The sequence below is a fragment of the Vicugna pacos genome, chromosome 5 (genome assembly GCF_048564905.1).
Source record: "Vicugna pacos chromosome 5, VicPac4, whole genome shotgun sequence".
Classification (NCBI taxonomy): domain Eukaryota; kingdom Metazoa; phylum Chordata; class Mammalia; order Artiodactyla; family Camelidae; genus Vicugna; species Vicugna pacos.
The window spans coordinates 18,777,992-18,793,000 of record NC_132991.1 but is presented as its reverse complement, the minus strand read 5'-3'; the positions used below and the strand labels follow the sequence as shown (position 1 = coordinate 18,793,000).

General features: G+C 33.3%; 1 protein-coding gene across 8 annotated transcripts in view; it reads right to left on the bottom strand.

Annotated features, from left to right (window-relative positions):
- Window positions 1-1,204: 1,204 nt before the first annotated feature.
- SPOPL (speckle type BTB/POZ protein like) overlaps window positions 1,205-15,009 on the bottom strand; it is a 60,847-nt gene continuing 47,042 nt past the window's right edge. For 6 of the 8 annotated variants that reach the window (XM_072960907.1, XM_072960908.1, XM_015244018.3 and 3 more), the window contains 7 exons: window positions 14,772-14,899; window positions 9,677-9,854; window positions 9,536-9,591; window positions 7,994-8,116; window positions 4,978-5,120; window positions 4,835-4,888; window positions 1,205-1,434 (listed from right to left, as the gene is read on the bottom strand). In XM_072960907.1, the coding sequence (XP_072817008.1) occupies window positions 1,290-1,434; window positions 4,835-4,888; window positions 4,978-5,120; window positions 7,994-8,116; window positions 9,536-9,591; window positions 9,677-9,854; window positions 14,772-14,899 (827 nt within the window). In that variant the 3' untranslated portion in view covers window positions 1,205-1,289. Of the gene's footprint in view, window positions 1,435-4,834; window positions 4,889-4,977; window positions 5,121-7,993; window positions 8,117-9,535; window positions 9,592-9,676; window positions 9,855-13,010; window positions 13,108-14,771; window positions 14,900-15,009 lie in introns of all 8 variants that reach the window. The other 2 variants (XM_031678604.2, XM_031678603.2) reach the window with 1 other exon arrangement.

The following is a 15,009-nucleotide window of genomic DNA, read 5'->3' as shown; positions in this document are numbered from 1 at the left end:
TTCAATATCATCCACAATGTTGGTACAGTAACTGAGACAGAAAGGAGAAAGCTAGGGAAGAACAAAAAGGTTTGAGTCTAGCCTGATGTATTTCTAAGGGTTCTCTCCTTTTAGTCTGCAAATAGTATCAGTCTATTGTTTTCAGAAGGAGAGTAGACTGTCCAGGATTCACTTACTGTTCAGGTGCCTTCTCCGAAGTGTGATAAAACAGGAGTAAATTCAATAATGAATATCTGAAATTCAAACCAATTTAACTATAATTGAGAATATCTTTCTTATCTATTTCACAAACATCCCAGTTTGCCTCCATCTGTCTTAAAAATTTTTCAAAAGTTAAGACACAATCATACCTTATTAACTACCTCAAAAGAAAAAAAAAAGTACCATTCAGCATATAAAAGTTACACATTAAAAGTGCATATTTATCATCTTAATTGGCCCACTCACTAAATTTACATTTGGTCATCCTGACTTTTAACATGTACAGAATTCTTCATATAAATGTAGCTCACTATAAATTAAAAAGAATTCAGCACAAAACATGCTTTCTTCTTATTGAAATCTTAACCTCAATCAGTTCTCAATCACTGTAAACTTGGATAGACTCAAAAAGAAACAAGCAAAGGTTTGTTATGCTTCTCTTAGTTTGTCTGGACAGTTAACATACAAACATCACAAATTTTACTAAAAGTCTGGGCCAATTCATTGCATATTTGCCCCCTGAAATGAAAAATAAATTAGAATTGAAGCAGTGTATTGCCGTAACTTACCTTGAAGGTAAGCAGGTTCTCCTGTATGAATAGAAGTTAGACTGGAGACATTTTCAGTGATCTCCAAAACAAGTGCTTGTACAGAGAACCTAGTTTCAAACTTTGAGATAGCATAGGACAAACCCTGTAAAATTCATTTGCCATTCTCAAACTAATGGAAGATCCCTTTTTGAAACTATCTTCAGTTATCAATATTACTGCATTATGGAGCTAGTGCAATCCTGCATAGCCTTGATCACAATGACAAGGCACAATAAAAAAAAAATTAAAGTATATGAACAAGAGAAGTCATTGAAGATAATTTAAGGCCTTGAAGTGAATTAGAGTATAATCAGTCTAATTTAAAGCTGAAGAATAAACCATAATTTATCCACCTGAAATGCAAGCAATATGCTTTTCAGTTTCTGTTCTGTGGACAAGACAACAGAAACAACTCTTGCTTATGGTTTGTGTATTAGAATCCTTCTGGACCTGGAGAAGTAAAAGTCAGTTCCATTTTCCTACAGTTCATGGAGGATTTCAAGACTGTTTTAGCCGTTTCCGTGGAACAGCAAACTGTGGGCACTGTGCAGATGCTAGTGCTCGGAAGGCCTCTGCTACCAAGTGAGGGTGAGACTGAATCATGGACTTCCACCCTGATGTTTCCATTATGTCTGTTGCTTGGCTGAAAAATAAAAAGTGAGATATTTAGTATAGAGTCCTTTTCAAAATGCATTGTTGAACTGTCAAAAAAATTTTTTAATTTACAGATTTCAAAATGTTTTGGAACACTTTGACTAAATTCAAACCATTTGAATTTACCCTTTAAATATCACCTTTATCTTACTGGTATTTTCTGTTGCAACTGAAACTATTCAGTTTTTCAGGAAGTTTTGTCCTGAAGCGTGTGACACCTGCCTCTATATTTGTGTTCCTATTGTTACCATTTCTGTACCTGCTCCTTCAAGAGCTCTTTTCTCCTGGATCTTACATGCAGGTTTTCCGTAGAGTTCTAAGTTTTGTCCTTGACTACTCTTTTCCCTTAATATTCATTACTCATCTCATCCACTCTTTACAATTTTAACTATCATATTCAATGATGGTAAATACTGATTTGCTAAATCCTAGCCTCCCCACAAAGTCTGTTCCCAACCGTGAGAAACAAACCAACCTCGGATTATCAGATAGGAACTCAACATATGCCTCTCCTTGAGCTCCAGATTCTTCCTTCCTCATTTCCAATCAGCTAAGACTTCCACCCAGTGATTCAAGTCAAAACCTGGGAGTATACGCCATCCTTTCCAGTCATCAAAGCCCTGTTTTTATTCTTCAAGATAGAGTCTCCAGTTAAGGCCACATCAGCTCACATCTGATTTACTACAAGTCTCCTACTTTGTCATCTTCTCTATCTTGGCTCCTTTCAAATCGGCTTCCATGCTGCCTTAGTAACATGAACACTCCTCTCCTGTTGTTCTCCACTGCCAGTAAACAAGTTCTTTAGAAAGAGAACAGTTTCCTAGTTCCTCACTCTAGCTTTCCACCTCCCAGTTCCATGCTCTTGCATTTTGTATGATACTGAACTGTTTATTATATCCTATATACCACATGCTCTGAGTAAATACAGTTACTCAAGCAGCAAAGCTAGTTACCCTTCCTTGTTCTCCTATCTTCTCTTTGTACCCACCCACCACCCAAATAATACCCAATTACAGTGTCCATTCAAAGTATTATATCCTTTCATTTCTCCCTAGCCCCACTGTTACCAATCAAGTGTAATTTTACCTGTATCTCATGCCTGAACCACTCCAATAACTTTTCAACTGGCCTACCTACACATAACCTTGCTCTCCAGTTACCATCACCACCTCAGCCTCCCCACAATCTGCTCTCTACCTTCCATAGAGACTGCTAAAAACACACACCTGATCACGTCCTACCCTAGGTTAAAACCTTTCACTAGATGCCCATTACTCTTGTCTAAAAGCCCTAAAGTTTATTTAGATGGCCTTCCATCATCTTATCTTTGCCTTCTTTCTCCAGCTTCTCACACCTCCCCCGCCCCCCCACAATGTTTTCTTGTCACCAAAACTCAGCGCGCACGATTGTCTTTTTCTGGGATATATACACTTTCCCACCTCTTCCCTTTTCTTCACCAGGGCAACTCCTATTAATACTTTAGGTCTTTTATTTATACAACAATTCTTCAAAAGGGCTTTCTCTGACCCCTAGAAAGGTTAGGTCTTTTTGCTATATGCTCAGATGGGCATGCTCTACATTACCTATTACCTATATATCTCCTGCTAAACCACAGACTCCACGAAGGCAAGCAAGATACTGGTCATGTTTACCACTGTATTTTTGGTGCTGAGCACAGTGCCTTGGGAGTTTACTGGGTAATAAACATAAATATCTGTTAAATGAATGATCAGCTGTTGCTTCACGCTTCTATACTTTGATTCAAGCTACGCTTTCTGTCTGCAATGCCTGTTATTTCCTTCTTAGTTCTGCTAATTCCTAGTCATGTTTTAAGACTCAGTTCAGTCTCAGTAAAAATATATATACCCCCATAAAGAAAACAGCTCAGCTCAGTCATCTTCTTCCCTAAACTTCCAGCTTTAGTCAAGTGTCCTGCACATACCTTTAGCACATTACTTACCAAAGTATAATGAAATGATATATTCATGTATGTGTTTCTTTCATTAGATAAATTTCTCAGTAACAAGGATTCTTCCTCATAATTGTTTTTATATGCAGAACCCTAGCATGGTGCCTGAGACACAATAGATGCTTAAGTAATGTCTGCTGAACTAAACAACAGCTAATAACAAGAGAATTTTTTTTTAATTTGCCTGACAATGAATTACCAGTGTGTCATTATGTTTATAATTTCAACTAGTTGTTTAGAATCACAAAGATACTTCTTAATATACCTGGCAATTTCACTTATTTAATTCAACAAATATCTTTGAAGGTCCCTATGTACAACACAGCTTCTACATGGGATTAAATAAACATTTTTTGACACTGAAAAAGTTATACAATGTAAAATATTTTCTTAAGAGAATAAAACTAGAGCTTTGCAAGTGGCTACGTACAAAGAATCACAACTGTCAGTTGACTTTTCCTGGGCTCACACACCATGATGATAATGTATTATCACACACACTGACCAATAAGTAGAACAACCAGTATCTTAAAAGTAGTGACTAATTTTTGCTTGCAGAAAACAAAATTCACAAACCGTTAAGAACTCAATTAACCAACTTCATATCTATCAAAACAGATGAAAGCAAGCGGACTTAAGTCAAACATTTGTTTTCTTGTCTCTAACACTGTCTTTTTCCAGTCATATCAACTTTTTGATAATTTGTGAAAATGGAATTTAAGGGTTATAGGCAAAAACTAATCAAAAGCAGATGCAAATTCTCCAACCTATTGACTCTTTTTGATTTTGATTACTTGCAGAGTAAAAAAGCCACTCTAAAAATGAGAGAGGAAAAAAGGGAATGGTAAGTTCTAATAGTTACGTCATATCCTGAAGAGTCAGGCTTAGAAGGAGGTCACAACTACCCCGCCCCGTACAGTTGTACCAGGGAAAAGAACGCCCCAATTGCTACCCTTTCTGGATTATCAGGCAGTCAGCCTAACACAGCATGTGATGCAGGGCGCTTGGCTAACCTAAGCAGTGGGCTGGCGTTCAAATGTCAAGACTTCCCAGGCCAATCTGAAGGGTACATTCCTCACAGGATAAAATAAACATTTCCCACATTTCTAAAAATGCTTCTGAAGAGGCAGGGAGAGGGTTTGTAGTAGTCATTGAAATACCTGGACTCAGCTACATACTATGTGAACATATGTGCTTAAGAATTACAGCATCCATCCCAGTTCACGTTAGAAGCTGATCTACAAGGGAGCATAGCCTCAAGAATCCACTAAGTAGTCAAATTATTTTTTAAACAACTGGCTGTTTGCTTCATATAACTAGTATATGGATTCATACTTATTGTAGATGAACAAAAGGCTATGCAAACATTTAATTTCATGTATGCAGATCAACTTTAAGTCAGAAACTGATGTCATCTTACTTGCTGTTCCAGTTTTTCCCATCTTTACACCCAAGCTGTCGAAGTACACTGCACCTGCATTGAAGATTTAAACACACTTAAGAAAAAGTTCGGTGAAAAATGGCTGAAGGTGTCATGTCCACTGAAATACAAACATAGCTTACCTATTAATAAAGTCTATGGCTTGTGCTTTCAACTGTTCTGCACTGTGCAAATCTGCAAGGACAAGGGTATCAGCAACATTTTCTACTGAGAGGTTACTGCACAAAGCTTCTTCACACATGACCTTCAGCCGTTCCAGTGCATACTATCCGAAAGGAAAACACAGCATTAAACATTTACTCAAACAACCAAGTTTTAAATACATATTTGTAACTTAGAAAATGAAGTTAAAGCATATTACACTTTGAGCTGAGGGTACTTTAAAAGTCTTTAAACTGTTTTAAGTATAAAGAAAGTATGAATTAATACATTCAAGAAAAAGTAATTTTTCTTAAATTTCTATTTGTGTAGGTGCAAGATACAGTGTATTTTTAAAACAGGGTTTTATTCTTTAAAAACCCCTTACTCCTCAGTACTCTTAATGAGTATATTTCTCTCTTCTACTATTTTAAACGCCAGCTAGTACACTGCATTTTGTCACTATTTAATCCTGAAGAATAATTTATAAAGCTAAACAAACCATATTTGTAGCCATTAAAAACTTACTAGTATATATGTTATCAGAACATCTCTGGCAACTTTATTGAGGTATAATTGACATGCAATAAACTGCACACATTTAAAGTTTATACACTGTAAGTTTATACAGCCATATAACAATCATTAAATCAAGACAGTGAACATACTCATTATTCTCAAAAGCTTCCTTCTATCTCTTTGTAATCCTTCTTCACCCCACCCCAGGCAACACCTCTGATAAGCTTTCCACTGCTATAGTTTGTATTTTCTGGAGTCTTCTATAAATGGAATCATACAATTTAAACTTGTTTTTGTCTGGCTTCCACTCAGTGTATTTTGAGATTCATGCAGATCGTTCTCTGTGTATCGACAGGTGTATGCTTTTTATTGCTGAATGATATTCCACTGTATGTAGACATACCATGATCTGTTTCTCCCTTCACCTGATGAACATCTGAGGGTGCCCAGTTTTTAGCCATGACAAATAAAGCTGCTGTAAACATTTATATACAAGTCATTATACAGGCATATGTTCTCTTTTCTCTTGATTAAAAACCTAAAAGTAAACTCACTGGATAATATGGTAAGCATAAAACTTACTAAAAAATTGCCAACTGGTCTTTCAAAGTGGTTGTATTAGTGTACGTTACCATCAGCAGTGTATGAGAGTCCTAATTTTTTCATATCCTTGACCATATGTAGTATGGTCTTTGTGATTTTAGCTATTATATTTATAGAAGTATCTCATGGTGGTTTTAATCTGTACTACTCTAACAACTAATGGTGTTGAGCATCTTTTGATATATTTGGTTGACAGTATTTCAGAAAGTGTCCAAATATTTTTATTTTTAGAAATAACAGTTAACTTCTCACTGTGTTCTGAGAGTTCTTTATGTAGTCTGAATACAGAAGTCCTTGACCAGATATATTCTGGATAAAAGTTCATGAGATACATGCTTTGCAAGGATCTTCTCCCAGTCTGTGGATATTCTTCTGTGTCTTCTGAAGAAAATTTCACTGGAGTCCAATTTATCATTTTTCCCTGTATGTATATGTTTTTGGTGTCATAGCTAAGAAGTCTTTGCCTAATATAAGATCATGAAGATCTCCTATGTTTTCTTTTAGAAGTTTTAGATTTTTTAGGCTTATAATCCATTTTTTGTTACTTTTTGAATATGATGTAAAGTTCACGAAGTTCTTTATTCAGTGAGTTCAATCATAGTTCATTTTTCAGGCAAAGGGTATCCAGTTCATCCAGCACTATTTATTGAACAGACTATCCTTTCTCCACTGAACTGTCTTTTCATTTTATCAAAAATTAGCTTTTCAAAGATAAAGTAACTTTATTTCTGTACTCTGTTTCAATGAGTGATTTACCTATCTTGCCACCAGTACAACACTGTCTTACATACTGAGGCTTTATGAGTTCTCCACTTTGATCTTCTTTTTCAAAGTTACTAAACTACTCTAGTTCCTTGCACTTGCATGTAAATTTTTAAATCAGCTTGTCATTCCCCCCACCCCACCCAAAAAAAAACATGCTACAATCTGGTAGGGACATGTCGGTTCTATTAATCAAAGGAGAACTAAAATTTTAACAATGTTAAGATTTCCAGTCCATGAACAAGATTTCTCTGTCCATTTTATTTAGGTCTCCCTGTTTCTCTTAGCAGTGTATTTTTCAGTACATAATCTTCAACATCTTTTGTGAGATTTATGCCTACATATTTAATATTTTTGATGCTATAAATTGAAATTTGTACTGAGATAATTATAGATTCAACTAAGTTATAAGAAGAGATTCTGTATACACTTGTCCCAGTTTCCTCCAATGGTAACATATTGCAAACAAGTATAATTATCACTAAAAAAAAAAAAATACACACACACACACACAATATATATATATACACACATATATACATGGACAGAAGTGGCACAGACATTAATACTTCTGGAGAAAGCTCCCAAAGTGCTTTCAGGCTAAAGAACTACTGGTTGTGAAATTTCCTGATATTTCTGCACTGTTTCTCTACCTTCAAGAAATCGCCGTTCTAAAAGAACATTATAAAGATTAAAAAATAAATCTATGAATACAAAATTAAATTAGACAAAATACCCAATATTTTTCCTTTGTTTAAACAAAGTCATGCACTGTACCTTAAGACTATCTAAAAATTGTAATAAATTATATATGCTATTATGTGTGTGTTCTCATAAAACAGTAAAGATACATTCAAAACTACTGAGTTTACAGTTAATTTCCCATTTCTTCTATATACTCTGAATTGGCTCAAGATATTTCTTTCTTGACTTAAAAAAATTCCATTTCCATATTATGCCATTGTTATGTTATTTCATAATACTCTCAAGAGCCATCCACAAATAGTATAAATTAATTCAATATTTCAAGTTATTGGAGATTTTCATTTGATGATAGCTTTCTAGATACATCAAGCTTGAGGACATTTTTCAGCTCTTTAAGGCCTAATTACTTACTTTGTCTGCAGCTGCCAACAAGTTGTCAGCCATCTTGTCAAGGTTTGGCGCTTTCCCTGTGTAAATGAATCTCATCATTTCTTTAAAAACCTCAGGATCTACATCGTTTATTTCCACTCGATTCTGATATTGAAAACAAAGAAAGTTATATTTAAAGAACACACACATACACAAATGAACCAAAGCAAAACTTTGACAGTAATTTAAAAACCCCAAATCTGCACTCAAGCACGATACAACTCAAATACACATTAAAGTCTATTTTAAAATTCACGTAAGTAAGCAAATCTTAAGAACGCTAAGTAGACAAAGTGAAGCAGGTAGGTCCAAGAGAAGTACACCCAATCAAGCACTACCATGTAGGGGAAAAAACCCAATCCCTCAATTAAAAAGAGTTCAAACCAAAAAAACCCTGTAAGGCCAAACAAAATACATCTGTATTCAATTTCTGACATCCATCTTAGAGGAAGATGGCTATTAATTATTCCTTTGTTGAAAATAAATAGGTCGTAATATAATACCAAAGACCCTATAACCAACCAGTGGTTCTATTCCCAGTTCAAGCAAAGGTGGTGGTTAGATATCCGAGATCATACCAGAGCCCACTACCTCGGAACTCTGCGAAGTGGCATGTAATAATATTATCTACTGGCACCTCACCTCTTCACTTGAGCATACTCAAGTCTAAGAGGACAACTAGTTGCTCTTTTACTCCTGCACCTTTGTATCTGGTTTTTCTCTTCAGGTCAATAAGGATAAATATCCAACACTAAACAATACTAAACTTTTCTGACCCTTTGCTGACAATAATATTTGACATCACTGATCAGAGGACTGATCATACCACCTGCCCAGACCAATAATCAAAGGAAAGAAAGCAGCTATTTTGTTGCAGCCCCTAGTTCTGCAGGGAGTATAAAGCTGAGCCACATAAACACACTCAGAAGTTGCCTAGTTGGAGCAATAAAGTTTTACATGTAGTACAACCAGCAAAAATCAACCTCTAGTCTCTAATCTGACTACACTTCAAGAGGGACAGGTGGAAGAGAAATATCTGGGAAAACGAAATAGATAATATCTTGATTATAGTTAATGTATACTGACATAATTTATGTCCTTTATTAAATCTAATAAATATCCTCTTATTATAGTGGTAGAAAGAATGTAGGAATTATTTTTGTTCTAAAAAATAAGTTCCAAAATCAACTCATAAAGTCTAAAAAGATGGAATATACATCTTAATTGGAGAACTCTCAAATAGTCCAGAATGGACCAGAATAGACCTTTGGGATAGCTACCCTTTTATAACAACTAGGCATCTATTTTGCTACTAGAAAGCTGTCAAAGAGCTATTATTTGGAATATTTACCCACATTAAGCTACATCTATTTTGCTACTATATAACATATTTTCCCCCATCTTTCTGTTTCTTCCTAAAATCATAGTATAAACAATAAGAACATGCACTGATACTTCTAAAATATACATTCCACTATTCTACATTTGTACAAGTTAAATATTAGCTCTTTAAACCATGTGTACCTTTTTGCTTTCTTCCATTTCATGTTCAAACATTGCATTAAAAACTGGGGATCGAGCTGTAACAAGATCAAGCATCATTATTTAATGAACAAATTTATGAAAGAAACATACTATATGTATTACCCAAAAGTAGGAAAGTACCTGCAAGTACAGATTTATGAGCTTTAAATTCTTGTCCTCTCACGAAAAAACTGCAATCTGTAAATCTTGTATTTTCCCAGAGATTACCTAAATCTTCTGCTAGTCGACATTCAGGCACCTTCAAAGTATTTGTATTAGTATGTCCTGATATATTTACTGAATCTTGGACCACACTCACCTAATAAAAAAGGGACAACAAGAAAAACACTTTTATAAATTGACAGCAATAAGTAACTACTAAGTCTAAACTTAAATTTCTTGTCATTAAAGTCATTTGGAAAATTCAGTGTACTCCTGATCAAAAATGCTAATACCTGGGATTTGAATTCAAGGACACAATTTAAAGGAGAAAAGTAATATAGAAAAAAAAAGTTAAAACAAACGTGATGATTTTTAAGGGGCATTTTATGTAAATGGTTTATTTTTCTGTTGGAACGCTTGGATATTAAAGTAATTAGAAAAATTATTTCTCAAGAAAAAGTCATAATATGATGCCAAATTCAAACAAGGAGAAGATATCTCTAAGGAGAATAATTTTTATTTCCTCACACTACAGATCTATCAACATTTAAAGTTCATTATACATACAGTAAACAGCATCACACTTACGACTTCTTAGAGTATTTTTAAATATTTTTTAAAACTACAGCCTACAATATGCAACTTGGCAATTTTAAGTGTTGTCCCAACATGTTTCAACTCTAATAAAATTGACTTAAATATCTAGTAATATTGATTTAAATTTTTAAGTATAAGAAATCTCACAAAACCAATGTAGTTGTTAGTGTTCATGGAAATCTTTTATTAAAAAATCAACAGTAAGAACAATAGAAATATAATTTAGTTTGATTTGCAGAACTTTTATTTACCTATGAAATAATAAAGTTGGTAAGATGCAACACTGCTTTTATATAGTCCAATATGTTATGGATTAAATTATCTCATTAAATATGTCTAAATACTGAACAAAATCTTAAAATTAACTAAGTCCTGCACACCAATTTTAAGAAAAGGAATGTACTTTTATTAGCAATGTCATACTATATTTAATAAATTGAAGAAACTACTATCTCAACTAATAAAGCAAATATTTCAGAGTAAATGAACCATTTTTCACAAAAAGTACTATATTATGTACTATTTTAAACTGCTACTTTGTGATCATTTGCTATGCAGCAATAGATACCTGTGTTCATTTAAAAACATACTTCATAAGGCTCTTGTTAAATAAAAGTAGGTATAAGTAAGGACAAATACAGAAAGCTATGTAGAAATTGTAAATTAGAAATGGATAAACTGGACCAAACTAGTAACATTCTAAGAAAGTTTTAGTAATAGTCCAATACAGAATGTTTGGAGAATATTAAATCTCATTAGTTCTAACTCACCCAGATGTATAACATCTATCTCATATGAATGAGTGGACAATTCTAAAGAAAAATTTATTTTCTGAGGATATTTTTATTAACCAAATTTGTTTTTCCAAATTTTGTTAACTTTTGAGAATCATGTGTCATAGAAATCATCTAATCCAATCACCTTATTTTATAAAAGACTTTGAAAAAGTGGGATCAAGAGAAAGTTACTAAAGCGTCCTAAATCCACCGCTAGTCAGTATCAAAGGAAGACTAGACCTGTATGCCCAGATTCCGTTTAGTATTCTTTGTACTACACAGTATTTCTTTGGATTTTCTTTTTTAAATTAGTAGTACTTTAGGGATTTGTCACAACCACCTTGTGAGATGTTTTTCTAGATATAGGAGCCAAGACACTGTGCACATAAATAAACCCACCAATAAAGATTATTCTATTCCATTAAGGTTTTAATTATTCAAATTAGAAATTATAAAATTTCTAAAATTTTATAAGCTACAAAACAGAAAAAAAAAGCTTAACTAATCCTTATCTGATGGCTCTGTTACACCATATATTTAAATTCAGGAGAGGATTTCTTAAATTCTCTTTGTATATCGTAACTCAAAACAATGTATTTAAAAATTTGGCAAAACCAGGTAATAGAAGGGAAAAAGGATTTAAAAAAAACCCATTATCATTGGTCATAGATATTGATGATGTTATATTTGTTGTACTTGGTATAATAATTCAGAAGAATTTATACTACTGGCATACACATCTACACAGTATCACAATGACTACAGATTTTAAATAAGACACAGTTAACATTTCATACTCCGAAGAGTAATAAAGGGACTACTTTATAGAGCAGAAATTTCTGATCTAAGTAAAATTGATATGCAATGAATTCTGATGATTATTTTCTCGATACCTATAACTAAGAAATTGGTAAAATTTAATTTTTTCTAGTACATACTCAAATATAGATAATGAACATTCTTACTGAATGGAACCTAGAGTAAAAAATTCAGAAAAAAGGCTGAGATTCTTTCCTCAGGTTAAACTGTTGTTCTTTCAAAATAAAAAGGCAAATGCACAATACTCAACACTGACAAAAGCTGAAAACTAAAACCTCAAATTCATTTGACAGCTATTTTTGAAATCTGCTTTTGGCTCAACTCTGAGGATGTAATTTAGACGAAGGATGAGCATGTGCAAGCTCTAATCAGCTGTGACTAACTGGGAAATCTGGGTCTCCTCTAGTGTGGAATTAAGGTGAATACTGGTTCCAATTTTTAAAAATCTCATTTCTCTAAACTAATTCTGTAAGATAGGAATTTACAAAGGTGCATAGTACTACAAATTTTGCTGCTCTAATCAACTACCTAACCATCCCTCACACTAACTCCAAAGTGAGAAACTTCTAATAGTTCAATTTCATATCATCTTCTAGAATAATGGGTCTTCGAATTTACGACTTCAATAGACAGATATCCTTTTTTAGAATTTGGGTGATAGAAATAGGGTTGTCAATTTTTCATTTTGTCATTTTAGAGAATAAAACCCAACCTCCATCCATTATAAGTATTGTAAAATAGAAAGGATAAGGATAACTTAGCAACAGAAAAATAGGATGAGAAAAAAAGCATGTCCTTCTAAATGAATTAATTTAATTTTATGAAAAACTACCTATATTCTATCCATATATTTATTCTTCTGTATATCATAGACTAGCATGGGTCTATAGACTATGAGATTATTTAAAGTCTGTTGGATTCCAAAAGATAAATTATTCTAACCAATTTTTTATTTTTCCTACTTATTCCTCAATTTCTGTTTTCTGCATCACTTTGGGAGAGAAGGGGCATAGCTGTTTATACTGCCAGAAATTTCTGCCTCTGGCTACTTGATACGTAATGTGGAACTTGCAAGATTACGTTATGTCTTGCACAAGAGGGGTAGCGCCAAACTGCCTTACCTGTCTACAGCACCACTTGCAGGGGAGGGGGAGGAGGCAGATCTTTAGGTAGGGCAGTGCAATGCTTCCTCCTCTTCTGCAAGCAGTGCTGGAGATGCTGTAGAAGGAAGGGCATCAATGAGAGGTACGGAAGAAACGGTGGAGGGCACCAGGAATATATGTTCAAAGCACTTTTTGCCCACCTATGTTCAATACAGTGCCCAGGATTTAAACGTCTACATCAGTAAAGGTACATATTACAGTAACCAAAAATGAATCTGATCAATGTCAGCAATAAATCTATATCATAGTGGGTTCTATTTTTAGGAAGTCACTAGCATGTATAATTTAGCATGTGAATAAAAAGTGTACTTCAAAAACATGTATCTAAAAAAGATCTCAATTTCAGCCTTCATTCTGAATTTCTTGTTTGTCTAGGTTCCAGTAAAATATACTTAGTAAACAGTATTTCAATTCCTAAAAAAGAAATATTTTCTTCAAATGTTTATCACAAAAAGACTTTTAGCTGCAGTAGTTTTTTTTTTTTAATTGAATTACATAGCCTTTAAGGTCCTTTGAATTCTAAGGTTATGTGATTTAAAAAATTAATATGCTGAAATTTAAGATTAACTAGTAAAATTCTGAAAAGATTCTACATTTAGAATGCTTAAATAACAACCTATAATTATTTAGAATACTACTTAACATATTTATCTATTGGCAACAAATGCTTTTAGTGTTTATTTTTTTCCAAATTATTTAATGATAAGCTCTGTTCAAGATATTTATGGTATGCACTTTATCAACCAAATAACTGTATTCATAATAAAGTAATCATACAGTTCATTTAACTTGTCTAAGTGAAAATAAGATGCACTATATTTCCAATATGCAGTCTCTGGGGCCGTATTTCAACTATTCTTCTGACACAGCATAATGACATACAATTAGTTTGTAATCTTGCCAAAAAAATTTACATACTTTCTATAAAAATATGAAAGCTAATTTAGTAGCAGTTAAGGAAGTTATGCTTCCAAGACACTTTTCTACAACAATCTACTGAAATATATTTAACATTGAGGTTACTGATCATCTCAACAATTTGTAAAGTTGCATAATGATAACAGTGACAGCAGCAAATTCGAGCCTCAAATTAAGATAAATTATAAGTGTAAATTACTGGAAGGGGCAATGCTGGTAACTTTCAAAAGATGGCACTTTATGCATATGATTGTACCTTAGAAGTTTGTAAACAGACATGGGCATAGCTTAAAAATCTGAGATGCTATTGCTTATAACGTTAACACGTATTTGATTACATGAACCCAACTGGTTGAATGAACAAAGAGCTTCCTAATCTTTTTCAGGCACTTTCACTACATTTCAAGTATGGATTCAAACTGATAAACCACTAATAATGTTGAATATGATCAATCAGAATATGACAAAAAATACTGCCCATCTACTCAGAATTATTCAGAATGAAGAAGATATTTAGAAATTTTAATATAAAGCTGTACACATCTAGAGCCTTCCTATGAGGAAAATTTATATACAATTTATAGTTAAAGATATGACAGAACCTTTTCAGACTGGACTATTATACTGATTTCTAAAACAATCTAGTCATTTTTACTGGTAAAACATTTACAAAGTAAACCTTAACAATTACACCAGTTACTTAATTGTACAAGTACAACCAATATTGTTTCAATGTATATTTTTGCTTTATCACTAAATATAACTAACTACCAAGTTCCTTGAAATAAAAAATGTACCTACCTCACAAAATAATGTAAGCTTGTCATCTGGTAAAAGACCATTAGCTTCATCAAGCAAAAAATCCCTTCGAATGAATTTTTTAAAACCCCAGTCCTTGCCTTGTACAAATCGATATGCTCTTTGGCTTTCTGGTGGAAAACAGAATAGAAATTTAAATAAAACAAGTATCCAAGAAACATTTTGTTAACAACACAGTTAAATGAATGTGCAAAAATAGGACTTAGCCAATGCATCCATC